Source organism: Macadamia integrifolia, chromosome 11, assembly GCF_013358625.1.
Source record: "Macadamia integrifolia cultivar HAES 741 chromosome 11, SCU_Mint_v3, whole genome shotgun sequence".
NCBI classification, from domain to species: Eukaryota; Viridiplantae; Streptophyta; class Magnoliopsida; order Proteales; family Proteaceae; genus Macadamia; species Macadamia integrifolia.
The window spans coordinates 2,592,666-2,614,189 of record NC_056567.1 but is presented as its reverse complement, the minus strand read 5'-3'; the positions used below and the strand labels follow the sequence as shown (position 1 = coordinate 2,614,189).

At 37.7% G+C, this 21,524-nt stretch overlaps 2 protein-coding genes across 3 annotated transcripts; both read right to left on the bottom strand.

The window, feature by feature from the left end:
- Nucleotides 1–6,208: 6,208 nt before the first annotated feature.
- On the bottom strand, nucleotides 6,209–7,524 carry LOC122093419 (transcription termination factor MTEF1, chloroplastic). Its single transcript, XM_042663764.1, has one exon. The coding sequence runs from the start codon at nucleotides 7,380–7,382 to the stop codon at nucleotides 6,459–6,461; it is 924 nt and encodes a 307-aa protein (XP_042519698.1). The 5' UTR covers nucleotides 7,383–7,524; the 3' UTR covers nucleotides 6,209–6,458.
- A 2,875-nt stretch (nucleotides 7,525–10,399) lies between these two features.
- LOC122093390 (putative F-box protein At3g25750) lies at nucleotides 10,400–12,059 on the bottom strand. 2 transcript variants are annotated; one of them, XR_006144435.1, is made up of 2 exons: nucleotides 11,727–12,059; nucleotides 10,400–11,109 (listed from the first exon to the last, which is right to left on the bottom strand). XR_006144435.1 is itself a non-coding variant. In XM_042663724.1 (2 exons), the coding sequence occupies exon 2, from the start codon at nucleotides 11,448–11,450 to the stop codon at nucleotides 10,527–10,529; it is 924 nt and encodes a 307-aa protein (XP_042519658.1). In that variant the 5' UTR covers nucleotides 11,451–11,530; nucleotides 11,727–12,044; the 3' UTR covers nucleotides 10,400–10,526. The 2 variants fall into 2 exon arrangements, 1 of the variants encoding a protein (XP_042519658.1); XM_042663724.1 differs by having other exon boundaries at nucleotides 10,400–11,530; nucleotides 11,727–12,044.
- Between the last annotated feature and the right edge of the window lie 9,465 nt (nucleotides 12,060–21,524).

The following is a 21,524-nucleotide window of genomic DNA, read 5'->3' as shown; positions in this document are numbered from 1 at the left end:
TTTCAAAAACAGATTGCATAGTTCTCGATCTTTCACGAAGAATTTTTTGGTATGCCATTTCTTGCTAAAATCAATAGTTGGGAGCGCATCAATTGCATCAGAAATTCTATCTGTGAGGTCATCAGTAGACTCAGTGGTGACTAGCCGACCAAGGTGAGAAGCTATTGTCTTCAAAGGGATTGATATCTTATCAGTCCCTCCCTTCTTTCTCTTCTCTTTGCCATTGCCACTGCCACTAGGATAGGATGATCTAAGCCGGCCTCGAACAGGAGTAGAACGTTCTGTACGCACTGAAGGTACACTTTTCTTCGTCTGAAACTCTCCATCACTAGCAAAAGAAAGGTTCTCCAAACCGTCAAGATTGACTGTAGTCATTCTGCCAATCATTTACAACATCTGATGGATGTGATGAGTCATTGCCCTTAGCTATCTTATTGGTCAACCATATACCACTTGAATATGTATTGGTAGAATTGCATGTTCTTTCCAATACCTTTACTCTTTCTTCTACAAAATTTTTAAAGAAAATTATATCAATAGAGTTGACTGAGGTAAATGAATACAAATGGATGGTTAGGTATAAAGTATCCATAAAAGTGGAAAAGAACCTTAAAGTCATTCCAAAAATGCTAAGGGGCATCAAAGCGTATCTCTATTGAATTCCAACCCATGCCATTATTCTTCGAGAGGTCACTCAATGCTCTTAACCTTTGCTTTCATATTCGATAATGATTGCAGACTTGTTCCCAATCATAGGTCATGTCAAATCTATCTTGTATGCATTTGACAATAGATTATCACTGATCTTTCCTACGGTCATTATCACCAGTCTTGCCCTTTTGATGGTAATCCAATAAACATTGAAGCAGAAATTGTGACACATCATTTGGCTATGAACAATTTTGTCCTCTCTTTGACTGGGATTGGTTTTTCGATATCATATCCTCTATTTTATTACCGAAAGAAAATATCAACAATAGAAAAATTACATATAGTAAGTAATTTGGTAATACAAAATGTTATAACATAAACATAAACACATCACATGTTAATATTAAGTAAATACATTCACACATCACATGTTAATATTAAGTAAATACATTTACACATCACATGTTAATATTAAGTAAAGATAATGACACATCAATAGGTATGTAAATATTACCATATAAACACAACACCTGGCATTCGTAAAAATGTTCCAAAGAAATTTTGGACTGGACAAACCCCAGGCTCAACACGCATAATTGTACGACAACCTCAAGCATATGAAGATGAACAATAGTCTAATACAAAACATAACAAATTGTATTAGAAATCATATGTTCATCATCTAAATCTCCTACATTCCAATCATCCCACATCCTGTCCTCTATATCTTCTTGAAACTGTTCCCAATCAATATTCATAGGATCATGCACTACTTCATCTGCACCATCATACACATTAGTGTTGTTATCAGGGTCTTCTTCAACACTAGAATTCACTTTGTTGGCTTTTTCCTCTTCAAATCACTGCTCTTCCTCTACAAAAGTATGTATATTGAGTATGTGGTTATGTATGAGAATACATGCATGCACTATAGTGGTCTGAGTCTTGTAAGGGTATTTTGGTTGATTTTTCATAATCTTAAAATGTGACTTCAACAAGGAGAATGACCGTTCAATCACATTTCGTAATGGAGAATGTAGTAAAGTAAAAAATTCATTCTTATCCATTGGAGATTGGTTATAGTTCCACCACTCTTTCAAATGATAACGGACATTATGGTAAGGTCTTAAGAACCCCCACTAGTTCGCAAACCCAGCATCAATGAGAAAGTATTTACTTGGAGGTACAATAACCTTTGCCTCACCATCCCTATGGAGAGCATCATCTAATATTCTTGAATCTGATGCAGAGCCCTCCCAGCCAGATAATATATAAGTGTACTTCATGTCAAAGTCACATACAGCTAGGATATTTTAAGAAATATTTCCCTTCCTATCTCGAAATGTCCTATGTTGGGAAGTAGGTACCCATGCAGGGACATGTGACCCATCAATAGCTCCTATGCAATCCTTAAAGTATGGGAAGTACCTTTCAATATTATCTGCTATGCGATTATGAATGTTGGTACTCTGCTGGAGGAGCAATTGTGGGCACAATTGCATGACTGCAGCCAATGCAAGGTTAAAGTACTTGCTAATAGTTTGACCAGAATGACCTAGTAAGTGTCGAACCACACGATTCTTGGCGTTATGGACGAGTGTGTGTAAGAATATTACGTGTGTTGTCTCTGTGTGTGTGTGAGAGAGAGAGAGAGAGCCTAACTCCATTCTTTACATGTTCTTTTTGTGTAACAGACATGAATTCCTCCAAAAAGGTTAGCTTTGCTATCATATATAATACTAAGGCTCAAGCACATTTGTCCCCTAGCAAATTTATATAATGTCCACTTACATTCATTCGAGGTTGGGTGCTTGTATTTATGTGACATCCCTTTGCTCAATAAAGAACTATACTGTTCTGTTGGGTTGGATTGGGTTGGTTGATGGGTATGTGTGTGGCCACTGGCAAACTGAGGTAGAGACTAGAGAGGTCTTTAAAAATTTCAATTCAATTATGAGAAACATTTAAGCAGATAGCCTCGTGCTGTGGGTCTTTCTTGCGTACCCTTTGTGATCATTTGGAATCAAAACACCTCACCTTGGTCTAATGGTGTCAATTCAAAATCGAATAAAAAAGACAATGGAGCAGAAGAATTCTAGAAAATGGTTGAAAATGGATTTTTACTTGAATTTAAGTTCTAGGGTTGTGGATGAGATCTAAGAAATGTGAAACAAAAATTATATTAAACACAGGAAAGAAGAAAGATGAAGAAGAATTATCTCACAAATTCTAAAACATAACAAAAAAAAAAAAAAAACCCTAGATTCATGAGTCGGCTAACATCAAGCAGAATATAGAGACAAGAAGAGGAGGAAGAAGAGTTGAGCGAGTGCATACATTTGACTAAGCAAATTGCAACCTTCGTTGAGGGAGAAGTAGGGACGAGGTGGAGCAAATGCAGTTGAGGGGCTCAGATGATCTTCGAATATCACAAATCACTAAGAAAAAAAAACTCTAGATTCATTAATCGGCTAACATCAAGCAGAATACAAAGATAATAAGAAGATGAAGAAGAGTTGAGAAGGGTGAGAGAGTGCATACCTTCAAGATACGCAAACCGCAACCTATGGTGAGGGAGAAGCAGGGTCGAGGTGGAGCAGATGCAGTTCAGTGGCTGGAATGGTCGTCGGAGGTCACAAATCTGAAAGGAAAAAAAAAACCATATAATCATGCATCGGCTAACACCTACGAGAATAAAGAGATAGTAAGAGTAGGAAGAAGAGTTGAGAGAGGGTAAGGGAGTGCATACCTTCGAGACTAAGAAAATCGCAACATTCGTCGATGGGATTTAGCATGGAAGAGTTAGAGCAGATGCAGAGCAGGGGCTCGAATGGTCGTCGGAGGTCACAAATCTCAAAGAAAAAAAAAACCCCCCAATAGTCATGTATCAGCTAAAATCTAGTAGAATGCAGAGATAAGAAGAAGAAAAAGAAGATTTGAGAGAGGGTGAGAGAGTGCATACCTTTGAGAGGAGGAGTTGCGACCTTCGTTGAGGGAGAAGCACGGACGTGACGAAGCCTATGGATGAGTTTGTTGAATGGTCGTCGGAGGTCATATGTTTTTCACAAATTCTATGTGGTGATTCTGTCATTTTATATGAAGGTAAGAATTGGGTGATTCTTTCTTGAGATCACCTCAATAGGTGATCTCACAAAAGAATCACTTTATGTGTAAAATACACTGTCAGAAGAATCACTTGATTTTTTTAAGAATTACATTCATTAGCAACCAAACACCCATAAAAATGAAGAATCATGATTCTTTCAAATTACATTCCAAAGACTCAAGGAATCAAACATGCCCTAAAGGAACCATATACTGGTTCATCTACTATGGAAGCTGAAGTGGTGGCATGCGATGAGGTTATCTCTCAAGCATCATGGTTAAGGCAATTTTATCACAAATATTAAAATAGACCCTCAATTGAGAAGCTGAATTCTATTTACTGTGATAAGACATCAATAGTTAGATTTTCTAACAATACTTGTTCAATTATTCGATGTAGACACAACGAGATTGAGTATTTTGTCATAGAGGAAGATTTTTAGGTTCACAAGGTTTTGATCGAACATATAGGCACTAATAATAACATTGTTGACTCATTTACCAAAGGTCTTGCACCTAATGTTTTTGTAAATCATGTAAGGAACATAGACTTAAGCAAATCATGGTATATCTAAATTGTAATTTTCAGATATTATAACATAAAGTTTAATTCCGACTAAAGTATTGATAAAATTGCGGCCAATTTGATTTTCCTGTTATTCATTATAGTAATGCACATTTATTTAGCAGATGCCTATAAAGTCATAAGGCAATAAAGTTTGGACTAAAGTTGACACTAAGTCAATTCAGAATTAATCTTGGGATAAATTCTAGTAAATTTAAACTTCATCACCTAATGGTTCAAGTTGAGAAGGATGACTTATCATGGTACATAGAAGGAAAAAGTTAAGTATTGAGACCTCGGACCACCATAATTCGATGAGTTAAAATTTTCACCTTGAATGCAAGGTTCTCCATCAAACTGAGTTCAATATGACCATACATCAAGCTTTGAACTTAATCATCTATTTGGCATGTGGCATGTGGCAATCTAGGTCAAGTGGGAGAGTTGGCTGATGTGGACTTATATTGACATATAAGTCATAATTTGAGATATTTAATTCAAATATTAATTAAGGTGATGTAGTTAGATATAACTTACCTATTTACCGCAATGGGTGGGGATAGGGTAGTTAAGATCCATAAAGATGGTAGTCCCTCTTTCTATTCTAATAGATTGTCTCGTCCCATTGAGAAGGCAAGACTTTAGAGAAGAAGTAGGAAAGAGATTGACTTATAGTATGAGACTATGGATTAATGCTGGTTTTGGCTTCTATATTGTCTCTGCAGTAATTAGAGATATTATTGCTCCCACCAAATTCTCAGAGAGAGGGTGTAAAGCTTCAAGAAGATTCACACCAATATTGAGTGATGGCATACTACTATGGTCCAAGAGGAGGTAACCCTAAGTATTTAATTTTCGCATCTTATGTTCCTCCCATACTCTTATACCAGTTCCTTAAAATCCACCAAAAATTTTTGGAATCACTTCCCATTGATATTGCCCCATGGATTCCTTCTTGTAGTCCTCTTGTCTCAGCTTCTTGTGGACTGTGTCTGCAAATGCAATAACAAGCTGATTTATAAAGAATATTACATATGCTCAATCTGCTTCTTTTGTTTGTGTATTAATACTGCTTTCAGAGATTATTAGTGAAGGATGCATAGTAGATAATGACAGACAATCAGAGAGAGATAGGTGATGTGGCTTTGTGGGTTCAGATTGGGCTTGAGTAAGGGGTAGAGTATTGAGGTTAGCCACCCATCTAGAGTTGTCAATCATGATAGCATTGTAATCTGGTATTAAATTTTAGAATATCACAATGTTCCTTGCCTGCCAAAGGAAATAAGTTGTGATAGATAGAACAGATGAGAGAATTTCTAAATCTCTCTTGTCAATGGATGAATTAGTGAAAAAAGGAATGGAATATATAGGGTAAATTGTTGGCTCTCAATTTTTATTTTTATTTTCATAACGTCAAGGGACCTGCAGCCCAAATTCTTATGGAGAAGTCAAAAATAGAAATAGGTGCCAATTTGTTTCAGTTTCACTGTTACAGAAAACAAAGATTTTGAATTTTGGGTCTAATTTAAGCTTCCACAATGTTTTCGAGGGAGGGAGGGAGGGGAGTTTTAATACTAAAAATCCAAACTCTTCTAGCCAAGCATCTAATAACCCTACTTTGTCTTGGCCAATACCTCAAGAAGGTATTCATTATCATGTGATAAAGCATACACTAAAGCTTAAATTATAGGAGCTTGTCGCCAGACTTTACATGATAATGCCGGTGTCTTTATAGTAGCAGGTTGTTGGTACTACTTAGGAGGAGTGAGAAAATCTCTTTACCTCTTTACTCATGGGTTCTAATGCTTTGATGGAGAGATCACAGTGGTGGGTGAAGGAAAACTTTCGCCTGCAGAGACTTATGAATTATTTAATGAATAAAGAACATTAATCTCCATAAAATAATTAAATAAATATAGAATGACTTCAAGTACACATGTTTCCCAAGGCTATAGGGTGAAAATTAGCTCATAAAAATATTTATCCCTCCTAATATGGTTTGGCTAGCATCATGAGAAACTTCATTAGAAATCTAATACCAAAGTAGAAATTAAAGTTATTTTTCACAGTTGTAATGCTCCTCTCTCTCTCTTTCTCTCTCTCTCTAAACCTCCTCACACCCCACACCAAACAAGCCTCATTGTCCTCCTTGCCTAATCAACTCTTTGAACTGTTCATCTGTGCTCTTAAGCATCACTGCCAAAGGCACCACCACCTTTAGCCGATTCTCGACAGCCTCCTTGTGCCTAGGCTTTATCCTTTTCTCCAGACTAAAAGCAAAGTACTGAGGGAACTCCTTCAATTCTTCCAAGCTTCCCCCCATCTCCTCAACAAAATACCCAAACTTGGGCTTAAAATTGTTCTGCACACTGAAAGTGAACAGCCCAGGACACCTCAGAACCATCCCCACTGCATCCTCTCTTGAAAATCCCAAGCTCACAAGGTAATCCAGCTTGGGGATTAGGGTGTTCTCCACACTAGAGACCAATAACACAGGATCCTGATAAGCAAGTGCCTCCAAATCCTTGAACCCAAGCCTCTGGAGATAAAACAGAGCTGGTTTCAGCTGGTCCTTTACACTTGACACCAGTAACCTAGGACACTTGTTGACAACTTTCCTAAAGTTATGATCTGGGACTTTGAGATCCTGAGAGAGGAACTGAAATACATGAACTAGCTCATCTTTGATGCTGGAGGTGAGAATCTTAGGACACATACCAAAGATCCTGCCCAAATCCTTTTGGTGGATGCCTTTTGATTGAAGGAAAGAGATGATTGAGTTGATGGAGTGGAGGGAAGCAGTGTGGAGAGAAGGATTGAGGGAGAGAGCTCTTCCTGCATCAACACCCATTATCTCAAGGCAGAGTATCTTCTCTTTGAATTGGACTGAAATCTCTGATGGGCTTGATGATGAAAGTAGGATCTTTGGTGCAAGATTCTTGGTTTTTGTTGTTGAGAGGTGGCTAGCTTGTTGGGTGTTTGAAAGTGGCACTGTTTGGTCATTGGATGAGGAGGGGGAGGAGGAGAAGCAAAGGAAGTTGTGAACTGCTGCTGCTCTCATGGTGTGTGGTCTGGTATTACAAGGGAGAAGAGAGGAGGGAGAGTTATATTGTAGCCTGTGTAGGTGCTTGAAAGTTTCAGACAGGGTAAAGGGATTAAGGAATGGGAAGAGAGAGAGAGAGAGAGAGAGAGAGAGAGAGAGGGAGGGTGTAATCTTTTCTATCTTTTATCTGCATCTTATATTGACACCTGGAGGGCCAGTTTTAAGTTGATTGGTTGAAACAGGATTTCATGGATTTTGTCTATTATTTGTTGGGACTTTATTTTATGTATGAGAGACCTGCGTCTATCGGTAGAGGTGTGGAACCTGAGCTAAAACCATTGGATTGGTATCTTTATGTGGAGTCTTTCAGATTTGTCGTTACTGCAGAACCCAGGTCTGAGGCTCTCAGCTGATCTATGAAGAAAAAATGGTTGAACCGTTGTTTCAAAATTGAACCAAGCCTTGGATAGTCTAGGCCCTAGGTAACAATTCGGTCGAATAAATTGTTATCGAATAATGAATTATTCGGCCGAACAGAATTTTTCCGATTTAAATAAAAAATTCTGACAGAATCCGAATTAAAAATAAAATTCGGTAAATAACGCACTTTTTACTAATTTGAATTTAAAACGCGAATAATTTCTGGCCAAATCGAATTATTCGGTTCACTTAAACAGTATTAAAAAAAAAAAAAAAAAACAAACAAAACAAACAAAACTTCATATATGAAACCCACGGTACCCACCACCGAAATATAGATATATATATATATTTTTCATCTTCTTCTCCCCCAAATTTCCACCTCCTTCTTCCCATCTTTTTTCTCCACCTAATTCTTCTGTAACAATCGTACGAATCTATTCTTTGTTTCATTTCTTTCTCATAATTTCATCAGTTCATCCTAAGATAGGGGAGATATCAAGCCTTGATGGATAATTTGAGGTTCCGGGGGACCAGAATAGATTCATATCACCGTATCAATCAATCTTCTTTTATATTGTTACTTTAATTTTGAAAAATTAGTGCGTCTTAGTGTAATATGGGTCTTGTGAACCCAAGCAAAAGGATAGTGAAAATTTTTTGTGGTCAATTTATTTATTTGTTTTATTGTAGTTGTAATCTTGTTTTCACTGTTTTGAGGTCTAATCTATTTCATGAGTAGAAATTGGATTACAATAATCATTGCTTCCATCGCTCAATGACAATTTTTTCATAATTGTTTACCTTATTGTATAAAGTAATTTGCTCTTTCTAAGTATACAAATCAAGTTAATAACTTGATAAATAAAAAATATACAATAAACTATAAAAATAATATCCGAATTTTTTGCCCGACTTTTATTTTTTTAATCAAATAATTCTCGAATCCAAATCCGACTCCGATTTTTATTTTGTCCTTTTTTTGACTGCTTTTTTGACCAAATCCTTAAATTAACCAATCGAATTATTTCAAATAATTCTCCGCCCGAATAATTCCCAAATCCGAATTTGCTAACTATGGTCTAGGCCAGCAATCAATCTGCACTCTGATTTTGAATGGTAGAACCTGAAATGTTTACAAAATATTGAAAAAGAAAGCTACCCGCTTGCGTATGTCTATGTCTGCGTTGCCCTCGCTCCATGTGTTAAAAATGCCTCCATGCGACCTCCCATTGATTTGTAAGTTGGTGTAATGGCCTCACAAATAGGTAGTAATCTCTTGCCCACAAAATATATGTGTGATAAAAAAAAAAAAAAAAAGATTATTGATTTTATTAATGGCACCAATAACAAAAAGAAAAAAAATATAGAAGAATTACAAAGAGAACAAATCGGACCCCAAACAATGGTGTATCATTATTGGTATTCATTGTAAGGGAATAATTTTGGGCCTTTAAAAATATCAATACCTGACCATATTTTGACAATTATACCCTTTGTCTGTACTATGTCTATACCGTTCACCAAACTGAGAAAACGAATCAACTGCTCGTTTGATCACCTGGTCGTACGAAACATCATCCAATATCTGTCCCTTTTGTTCTCAATTATATCCCTCTTTATTCTTATAATGGCAGAAAGTGGGACAGGTGTTGGACAATGACTCGTACAAGATCGTACGAGCAGCAGATCTTATCTCCCAAACTGATATTAACCAACTATTGGTATCAATGTCAGGCTGATACCAATACTGATTGGTCTATATGACCAATTCTGAACCAATACCTAAACCCATGGATGTTCCAACTTCCAACCCAATGGCCCTTTTGGTCCACACACATGGACGATCAGGATTGTACAAGAATGGTTCTCATATGATTCAATACTGCTTAAGATAGCCCTGGATAGGACCGTATCAGATGGACTTTCCCCTGCTTTTTAATAAAAATGATCATTTTTTACCCTTTGATCCCATAAAACTGCACCTCCATCTGGCCATCCAAATCTTGGATCCAGTCCCAAGGTTTGGCCGGATCCTCCTAGGAGTGTCTTCCCAATAAACCTATTACAATGAGGAAAAGAACTGTGCTTCAGAATCCCTTTAACCCAAGAATATGCCATTATCTTTGGGCTAAAGGAGAATGTAGATGTCTTGCTTCTAACACTTTCAAGAATTTAGAGAATAACAAAGCATCATTGCTTGAACGAAAAAGGAAAGAAAGAGAAAACAATGTGACAGAGAGAAGCCGCTGCAGTTTAACAGCATGAATTTAAGAAATTGCTAACACGACAACCTAGGAACTGTGGTAGAAAAAAAATAAGTGATCAGAAGAGAAGGATCCAATGGCTGGGAGTGAGTAGCGGTGAGGATCCAACGGCTGAGAGGGCCTGGTAATGCTGGCATACACCCTAGCCATCCACCGCTCACTACTGTTCACTGCCTCCTAGCAGAGGATTTTTGTGCGAAGAGGAGTACCATAAATTATTGTCCACAATGTAAGATCAATACATCCACATCCCAATACATCCACATCCCAAATCTCTTATACACATCTTTCAACATAAATATTCTACCAAAAAAAATCTTTCAACATTAATATTTTACGAGCATCATCTTAACAGCCAAAGAAAATGGCAATATATATGCATTAGATAAGAAAATAAAGAGTAATTTCAAATTACATATAACCCTAAAATAACACAAATAGTAAACAAGAAAATCATCTTATCCCCATAATTTATTTACAAGACAACTGGTGTGAACCAAATGGGTGGAGACAGAGAAAAGCCTGAATCATTTGAGATAAAAGGTTCAATGCTGTTATCTTCTAAGTGAAGCACTCCAGCTACAGTTTCATGTACTTTAGCATCAACATAGCGTTCATGTTCATTATATGTGTAGTATATGCAGTTTCCTCTAAATCCAGGGTAGTCACTTGCAGAGACAGATAAGGCAGTACTTTTGCCAAGAAATAGCATTTGATCACCCAAGTTTTCCACCTTAATCCACCTCCTTCTGTTCATATCCAACTTGAATATCTTCGGCATAAATTTTAAAAAGAATCCGAAATCATCAAAAAATAAACATTGTATAACCATCAACAACTCTCCAAGACATTCCACCAAATAAAATGACTTCTGCAGATTGGGAAGTCTAAGATCCTCATCGGCTGGAGGAGCAATGTCACAGCTTGTAACTTTTGGATGGGGTCCTAACTCCACATGTTTAAGATCACATTCTCTAGTAATGCCATACAATCTTCCATAGTAAAAAATAATGTTTTTAAAATTTCTTCCCAAGACTGTCCACCATTCATCCCCTATCCTGCAGAAGGCTAAATAACTGTTACAATAAATCGCTACAACTACAGTAGCAAAATTAGAATTGTTAGTCGTTGTAACAGGAGGTGACAACAATATAGCTTTATTAATGTGGCCGTATGTCAGAAGTGCCGCCTTAGGGTTAATTTGCAGTGGAAGATCAATTACAACTCTGGTAAATGGATTCAGAAGGAAACTGTATCCCATCTTACCCACCATTATCAACCATCCCCAATCAGATCCAAAACACCGAGCACCATTGGCTTCGGGCAATTCTAACCTTAAAACTTTGTTATTAGAGAGACTGAAAAAGAGAGTCTTAGAATCCTCTAATGAGGAAAGCATCAGCCATGGAAGTTGAGGTCGCAAACGCAAACGCCGTATTTTCTTTTCAGCAATGGCAATCGATTGCCAGGACTTGCAGACTGCACTAAAACAATGTAAGTCCTCTAGGTCTAAATTTCTTACAATCAACATCAGTATATCCTCTGGAATTGCATCCATTAAATTCTTCCCACCATAGTAATCAGCGGAAAGGGTAGCCATACTAAATTACAAATAACCACAGAGTCCTTTTGGATTAAAAAAAAAAAAAAATTGGAAAAAGATTTGAATGATTACCTAGAGCGATTGATCGTCTATTGTAGAGGGTATTGAAGCACCCACAAGCCACAAGGAAGGAATTGATTATCCACAATCAAACTTTCTCACTCTTCTGCTCGATCCAATCTTTACTTCATTCTGAGCTTCCACGTTTTAATCAAGCTTTCCGCTTCTTCTGTATATGTAAACTGAGAGTACAGGTTTCCCAGTTATGAACTGATTCTGATTTTCCCTTCCAAAAGAAAACCCTAATACCGCTAGAGCTTCAAATACCAACTGTATCTGAACACTGATTCTTCCGATCTTTTTTTTTTTTTTGTAATATCTTCGCGCTGTGGTGGGATTGCGCAGGGCTTGCTACTTTGACATGTGGTCGTGGCCTCGTGGGATCAAGAATGTAGTTATCGGTATCGGTTTCGACTGATACCAATACATACCGATCTGGATAAATCAATATCATCTCTATTTTTTTATAAAAATTAAAATTTTCTGATGATACTAATCTTGATATCGATATGATATCCGATCCTGAATTCATCCGGTATCAAAATCAAAGTCAATGGATAATGATACGATATAATCGATACAATCAATCCAATACCGATACCAATAGCTAAGACCATGGAGGGACAGGAGACTACCCAACCCAACATAAAGAAGCAACGGGCTACTAAGCTATTTACCAAAGATTAAAAGAGGTAGTAGGCCGGGTCAGCCTTGTCGGACTCTGGGTTGGGGATTTGTAAATTATCAACCATATTGAGCCCTAGCTAGCCTGGCACGAATCAGCTCATTTTGGTTCGAAAGTGAACCTGATTCTGGCTTAGCTATTTGTACCCTAGAAAGTTGAAGGCCTGCTAAGAGTGTTAAAACCGTGCGGTTTTAGTGAAATGGTACGATTTGGTTCAACTTACAATATCAAATATAGAAGTTAATAACAACCATTTATTTATTAAATAAATAAAGAAAAACTTACCACGCCACCCCCTGGAGAATGCCACAATGATAAGACTATCCCTTCTATTTTACCAAATTATTCTCAGACCTCCTACCATCAATCAAAATTAAGTGTGGAGTTAAAATGACCATTATACCCTTACCCTTAAAAAACTCTTATTTTAACTATTATACCAAAAAACCTATCGATTTGATTTTGTGAAAATCCGGTATTATATTCCAGTCCCCTTTCCAGTCCCTTCATTGGGAGCTTAATTGAATGAAGCTTTGAAGAAAGAAACAAAACAGAGGAAGAAGAATGCGACGATGATAGAGGAAGAGGAAGAGGAAGAGGAAGAGGAAGAGAAGAAAAAGAAGAGAATTTTAAAGAATAAAAGTGTTTACTTGCAATCAGGAGTATAAATTCTTTAATTATCCCTATTTTCTGTGTTTATTCTTAATTTTTAAAGTCTAAACTTCTTTTTTCCTTGCACTCTTCTATGCTTGCTTGTTGATGCTCTTCGGCCAGCCAAAAGGAGGGAGATAGTTGCAGTAATACCCGTCATCGCCAGAAGACTCACCGGAGCGGAGTTAGAGGTGGACCCTACGTTCCCCGCTTCCAAATCTTGGGCCGCCCGGAGGTGAGGCTCTTTTGCTAACGCCGCCCCAAGTTCATCCCTGAAACAGAGGAGGCGAGAAAATAGGGGGGGAAGGGAAGAGAGGAAGGAGGGAGAAGACTAGAGTTTTGGTCGAATTTAGACCCGACCTTCTAAAGCCTAGGGTTTTAGTCGAATCTTACATCGTCCTTGCGATCAAGCAGAAAGGGTTACAAATATTGCTTTCACCTTTGATGAAGGAATAGGGCAAATTGAGTGTCACAGATTGATGAATGAAGCTGTAGACAGTAAGGAGTTCCTATTTCATAAGGGGTATTTCGGTATTTAAAATAAAATATAGTTACTGACATCAGCAATTATAGTATATTCCTTAACAATGATTGACGGTAGGGGATTTAGGAATAATTTGGTGAAACAGATGGGGTGGTCTTATCATTGTGGCATTTTCCAAGGGGTGGCTTGATAAATTTCCCATAAATAAATTGTTTCATGTAATGAAACGATATTGGAACTGTTTATTAAATGGTTATACAATTCTTAAACAGTTTCATAGAAACAACAACAACAACAATCATAACTTTATCCCAACTAAATGGGGTCAGCATCATGGTTCCAATATGGTTTAAAATAATTATAAAATAAAAATAAAAAGAAGTAGCAAAAAGGAAGTAAAAGGAAGTAAGAGGAGGTAAAAGAGAAGTCAAAGCAATAGTCAAAACATCATCACATGAACATCCCCACAAGGAGTCGGCTATGCAGGTTTTTGTCCTCCACATAACTCTATTCACGATCATATTAGAATCGAGCCCTACCATTTGCATATATTTTCTTATCACTTTAGTAATAGTCAATTTAGGTCTGCCTCTACCTCTTCTAGTTACATTTAATTGAATCTAGTTGCTCTTCCTTACAAGGGTATCCATGGGTCTCCGTTGAACATGATCATACCACCTCAACCAGCTTTCGCGGAGCTTGTTCTAGATTGTTAAAACCCCTATTTCATTTCAAAGACAATCATTCTTTACTTTTATTTCTCTTGCTCTTGCTGCACATCCCTCTTAATATCATCATCTTCTCTACACCCAGTTTATGCAAAATACTCTTCTTGATTACCCAATATTTCACCCCATATATCATAGTTGATAGAATTATTGTCCTATAGAATTTTTCCTTGAGTTTAACAGGCATGCGTTTGTCACATAACACTCTTGATGCTTTCCACTTCATCCATTTTACTTTAATTCTGTAGAAAACATCATCCTCTATAATACCCTCTTTGTTAATGATTGACCCCAAGTATTTAAAATAGTCATTCTGTGGTAGTTTCCGCTCTTCAAATTTTGCCGCTTCCATGGAAATTATTTAATATAAAATTAATCTCGTTAAAACAAAGTAATTATTTAATATAAACCTCTTCCATCCTTTTGAATTTTGAACAATTGTGTTAGAAAAAAGCATAAACAATTGTATCCAAATGGGGGTAAAGCCGTGGGAATGTTGAAGATTTGGGAGAGTAATGATTATTTAACAAGTAAGCATCTAACAACAGAGTTTTTGCACCAGTGCAAGACCCAATGAGGGACACGCAGGGCATCCAACAAGGGAAAATAATCCTCTGTTTTTCTCATCCCTGTTTTTCCTTGTTTTGCTACCTGCAGAACGCGACACGTGGACAACTTTAAGATCAACGCACCGGATGTAATAATCCTTACCCAATCTTGACCGTTGGTCTCCTTGTTGTTCACGTGTCGTGTTCTGCAGGTAGTAAAACAAGGAAAAACATGGATGGAAAAAACAGAGGATTTTGATCCTCCAACAAGAGACGCAAAGCAGTCATTTCCTCTCCTCTTGTGAGTGGGCATTGAGGAACGGGTAGCATCTTTTATTGTTATTTAATAGATAAAACAAAATCTAATCGATTTAAATTATTTTTTCTACTAAATGATGAGTTTCTTTTAACTTTTTTTAGTCTTTTAAGCATCTTTCTCCTACATTCTTATCTTTCTTCTATGTTTATCGAATGAATAAATGGCAAACCAGCCGTTTTAATATAAAATTAATCTCGTTAAAACAAAGTAATTATTTATTATAAACCTCTTCCATCCTTTTGAATTTTGAACAATTGTGTTAAAAAAAAAGCATAAACAATTGTATCCAAATGGGGGTAAAGCCGTGGGAATGTTGAAGATTTGGGAGAGTAATGATTATTTAACGAGTAAGCATCTAACATCATAGTTTTTGCACCAGTGCAAGACCCAATGAGGGACACGCAGGGCATCCAACAAGAGACGCAAAGCAGTCATTTCCACTCCTCTTGTGTGTGGGCATTGAGGAACGGGTAGCATCTTTTATTGTTATTTAATAGATAAAACAAAATCTAATCGATTTAAATTATTTTTTCCAAGCCGTTTTAAGGTTTCCACCAATGTTTTCATTACAGATTAATAGATAATGCCAGTTTCACGTGTATCTTTCCAATACAATACACATGTCCTTTCTGCAAATTGCTTTGAAATTGTATTTGGAAGGCATCTCCACCAAGTGTGCTGCATTTCCATGGCAATATGATTTTTTATTTACCATGGAGATCCACATATAATTATTGCAAAGGATTATTCAGAATTGTACCATACGGGAGGATTTCAGTCAGGGGTACAAGTGGTTTTCTATCAATGCTCCTCCTGCATGATGTAACATTTTTTGAGTTTCTTTTCTTTAGACATTTTCGTTTGTTGAACGTGCACCGCTATGTATATGTATCTTAATCTTAGGTTCATGGTGCTGCTGATGTGATATACCATGGTCATATTAGCCTACGATAGGTCGACAAATACTGGACCGAACTCAAAGGTCAGCACGATGGGATTCGACCATGATGATCAGTGGTGTGAAACTCGACCTCGACACAACCTAGCACCTGTGGTGCTCAGCATGACTACACTTTGCCCCATGTGATGAAAAGGTGCACCTCAGTATGAGTATGGCCATGTCAGCGAAACTACCTTGATCTTAACCATTGTTAGCACAAACGCATTTAAAACGCGGTTGTCATTTTTATACGTTTAAAACACGTTTTCTTGTATGTTACTATACAATACCGAAAAAAATGGGAACGGCTAGAAAATCTGTTTAAAACATGTTTTAAATGCGTACCCGTATTTTAAGGGTAAAATAAAAAATTTTCATATTCATAAAATAAAAAATAAAAAAAACCCATTTGTAAGGTAAGTGGGTAAGGGTAACTAAGGTTTTTTTTTTTTTTTTTTTTTTTTTTTTTTTTTTTTACTTTTTCCCATCTCATACGATTAGATTGCCCCAGTCGCCTAGCCCAAGTTCCCAACCTCTCGTCCTCATCTCCTAAATGAAATGAAATGTTGAACTCCTAATTGTAGACACCCAATTTTATCACCCTCCTCCGGTTATGATGACTTACAGATCTTGGACATTATCTTTTATTTCCGATTGACAGAGATGACAACTAATTGAGGTAACTATTCTTAGAAGCATTCCATACTCACCCAAAATCCCTAGAAAACCCGTGCATAGTACTTAGAATTATAATTCCAATGATATATGGTATGTCAAAATTGGACCATTAGATCTCCCGCAATCACTCTTGGAAGTCGCACCTTGAGTGCCCAAACCCCGCCCATGCGATCACCCACGCTTTGCCTTGAGTGTCCAAACCCCGCCCATGTGAGCACTCATGCCTTGCCCTAAGTGCCCAAACCCAGCCCATGCCAGCACCCATGCCTTGCTTTGTGTGCCCAAACCCCGCCCATGCGAGCTTTGCATCCCTACCCACGCCCCGTGTGCACTCGACCAAGCCTCATGTGTACCCGACCAAGCCCCGCGCATGCCCAACCAAGCCCCGCTCATACTCGGTCAAGTTCCAGCACCCATGTCGGATTTCCCGCACCCATAATGGAGTTCCAACACCCATACCCGAGCCCCAGAACCCATACCCGAGCCCTAGCACCCCTGCTGGAACTCCAGCACCCCTGCTGAAGCTTCAACACCCTGTTGAACCTCCAGCACCCTTGCCGAAACCTCCAACACCCCTTTTGGTGATCGGAATCCCCCTTTCGACTACCGATTTAAAGAAAGAATTCCCTCTTCACCTGCCTGTGTACCCTACACTGCCTTGCTAGCGTACCCTACAGCGTGGCCTCCCATTGGTCCATAAATTAATCTTTTTACCTTATTGACACAAAAAAATTACCTTTCACTCCATTGGCTATAGAAATTTACCCTCCACCTCATTGGTCTAAAATTTCTTACTTTCACCTCATTGGTTTAGGAAAATTACATTTTACCACCATTGGTTAAGGAATTTTCTCTCTCCTCCCTATTGGTCCAAAAATCCTATAAATACCCCCTCCCTTTGATTTTACAATACCACAACAACCCAAGTCTCTTAGTGAACAACCCATGGTAGCAGAGCTCTGCCCTTTCTCCTCCTCTCCCCCTTTGAGGTTTTTCAAGTCTTTGGAGAGATCTTCATTTCTTCGGATCTTCGAAGTGTTCTTCGGGCCTTCAGGACTCTTCAATCATTTGCTTTCTTTGAGTGAGATTTTTAGAAAAATTTTCCTCCTAGTGCTCCCTTAGCCTATCCCTAGCGGAAGCTCTGTCTGAGTGCCACCTCAGCCTAGCCCTCCCTTAGCCTATTCTCAGCGGAAGCTCTGTCCTAGTGCGTGCCACCTCAGCCAAAATACAAAAGTAACCATTCCTAGCCGGAACTCTGTCCGAATATTATCACAGTCAGCATCTCTCGAGAAAGGAAGTTGGAGGTCAAGACCATCTTCCCCTGAGCCGAGAGAATCTACAAGAAAATTCGTACCAGCATCAACTAGGGGGTCCACCCCTCTTGACCCGAAACAAGGGTGAAACTCAAGTATAATTTCTCAACAGAATTAGCATAATGTAGACTTTATATTGACCTCGTTTTAGTGTATATAGTTATTTAAATTCAGTCAATGGATGTATGTGTGATAACTTTGCCATGCACATAGAATATGAATAATTGTGGAAAATGTTTGTTCTTAAGTATCTAGTAAGAAGACCGGTTGAACCGGGTAGATTAGGTGCCTAACACATTCCCAACTCTACAACCTAACACTTACCCTAAATCTCTAGACCAGACCAACTTTCGGGCCCTTTTGTCAAGAATTGGGTCCACCCCTAGGTCCTAGTTCCATAATCCAAGGTGGTGACTCTAAACCGCTTTTGCATGATCCTGATCCCCGTATTGGATCATCATCAAATCTCCATCTCGAATGACGAACTTTACACTCTTTTGAAATAGGCCTCCACGTATCTCTGAGCGGCAATACGACAGTGCGGGGCCCATAGGGTAAGCACACACAACACACCCCTCCTTCATGAAAGAGAAAGAGAGGAGAGAGGATGGAATGCAAACACACCAAAACACTAATTTTTTGTGTGTTGTCTTTTGGCCGCTACCCTCACACTAAGATCAGTGGTCGTCAAACACTCAAACGACAAACGCAGCTGAAGTGTTGAACTGTTGCTCGCCTTCTCCCTTCCAAGAATCGTAATCGGTCAGTCCAAGGCTCCAAGGTTCTTGTTTGTTCTTGATTTCGTGAAACATTTGTCAAGATAATTATTATTTTTCTTCTTCCCGTGATGGTAGATGATCTGCTTTTTGCTTTTGCTAGTTGATATGTTATGTTCTATAACCATTTTGTGGTTTTGCTTCAATTTAATTTGTTAAAGATTTTATTCTTCCAAGGAGAACGAGAAGAAAGAAATCAGTTAGGAGGAGACCCTTTTTCGATATATAGGATTCATTTTTGTCTTCTGTTACATTTCTTTTCAACCTGTGATAAAATTTTCAGTATTACATGAGAGTTTCTAGACTTGTTTCTAAAAATTCCCCCCCTTTTGGGGCATTTCCTTTTTATGTTGTTGTCTATGTTCATATTGTAATTTATTATTGTCCTCGTCTAAAGGTTATTCATTTTTGGTGTCTCTTGATGAATTTTGTGTTGCTTGTTTGATAATATTATCAAAATTAGGTTTTGAATGTAAAGTCATTCTTGTGGTTTTGAATGTAAAGTCATTCTCGTGTTTTGGCCCTCATAAATGAACACAGGTGACTATGTTAAGGTAGAATGGTTCCTTAACTACACGATTTGCATGGAGTTTTTTTTTTTTTTTAAATATTTTGGACATGTGTTTTTTATATTTTTTTTAATTTTGATTATGGTGTATTAATTTTTTAATTTGGAATTTACATTGGATGCTATATTTTGGATGATATATGCATGAATATTTGATGTCGTTGTAGTTTAGAACATTAGATGCAGGTTTACAGGTAATAATCTATCAAATTACATGAGTATACGTCTTTTTTTTTTTTTTTTTTTTTTTTTTTGAAAACTACACATTTAATACTCGTACCATTCGTTTCCGTCTGTTTGTCGTTCCCTTTTTTTATTGTACCGTTCATCGTTTTTATCTATTTAAAACCCACACCATATGCCTATGTTTTTTTGCCGTTCCCGTTTTTGCTAACAATGATCTTAACCGCACCTCTTAACCTAACCAGATAGGGGTTAGACAGTTATTTAACTAAGCTATGATTAAGCCAAACTATGATCAAGTTAACCATTATGAGATTGGCCAACTCAGTAGCAAGGAGGGGTAGATCTACCAATGAGAGGATTGTCCACGTTGACCATAAAGAGGACATTCCAACCAATCAGAAGACCTTCGAACTATTATATAAAGGACCCTTGGGAGATTTAGAAGGTAATACTCTAATCATACTAAGTACTTTGTTAAGGTTTCCACTCTGAGTTAAAATCTGATAGAGGCATCAGAGCCTCCTTCCCCGAGCTCGTTTTGGGCCAGTTTCTAATATATGTTGTGCAGGTTCATATTAGGACAGGATTGTGCACTAACATGATGATTGACCAATAAGAAGCCTGAAATTTTGTATTCAAAATTCTTTGGAATTTTGGAATCCTTTTTTTTTTTTTTCCCTGAGATAATTATCCTCCTTTGCACCTTTATACGATTTGGATCGTGATCCTCTCTAATTCTTTGAAAGTGCAATTCAATGCAATTCTGGTATAAGATTTGGACACAAGTCCCTAATGACATGGTTGGTCCGGATTCAAAGATAGAATGTCGGGAGTTTGGATGCTGTCTTGAGGTGGGCCAAGAAAATTTTCCCCACAGAGTTCAACAAGAAAAAAACCCCAAATCTCCACCATTACAAAGCTCAATGAAGATATCAGGATTTATCAAAATTTTACCTTGCAGGAACTTTGGAATACACTGAACGATGAGAGAGGAGTTGCAAAGGACCGTAAGGAGCTTGAGACACCTTCGAGCTTCAGAACCTCAACAGCTTGACCACCTAAACGACGACAGAGGAGCTTCACCCTGAAAGGAGGAGTTGCAGTGAACCTTCAGAGTTGCAAGGAAAGTTGCAGCGAGAGTTGTAGCAAGAGATCATCGCCTTGGAGTCGCCGGCGTTGGAGATTTCCACTAAGAGTTGTAGAGAGTTGAGCGCAAGATATTGAAGAATGCCCTTTCTATCGTTTTTTGTGAGAAGGGTTTTGGGAAGTCACAAAACTATTGGGATTATCATGATTTTTTCTCCTCGCTTTTGTTTCAAGAAAAGAAAAGCAAGTCAGAGGTATTTTCTTCATTCTTGTTTTGGAAACAAAAGTAGGCATAAAATTCAATTTTTATTTTTATAAATAGGTGAAACAGAATAGAAAAATCAAACGCAAAAGAGGATGTTTTTCTGTTACTGTGCACAAAAAAATGGTAAAACACGGTTCTAGAAACAAAATCAAATGGGTCCTAAGTTGAGTGGAGTTTAATTGAGTCGAGTCTGAATTTTCTTTCAGTTTGACCTCTTGCATTATCTTTTTAACATAAAATATGGGATTCTAATATTTTATTAAATTCTAATGAATCATATTTTATATTATCTTTCCCCAGTGGGAGGATCAAACCAATTAACTAGTGAAATCAGTACATCCCTTGCACAATTTACATTCTCTGTGGGTGGTGGGGGTGTATTAAGGCCAGGTTCTGTTTCAGTGAATTTCTGCACCGAACCCCATCCATTGCCAAACTTGGCATTCCTAGTTGACACAGGAAGTCTGAGTTTTAACTTCATAGCCAATACCCACAGGTGCACCGCTGCCTATCATTGATTACCTTGAACCTCAAATCATGCCAGTGATTTAAGAGGCAATTAGATCAATGCTAAATCCATCTA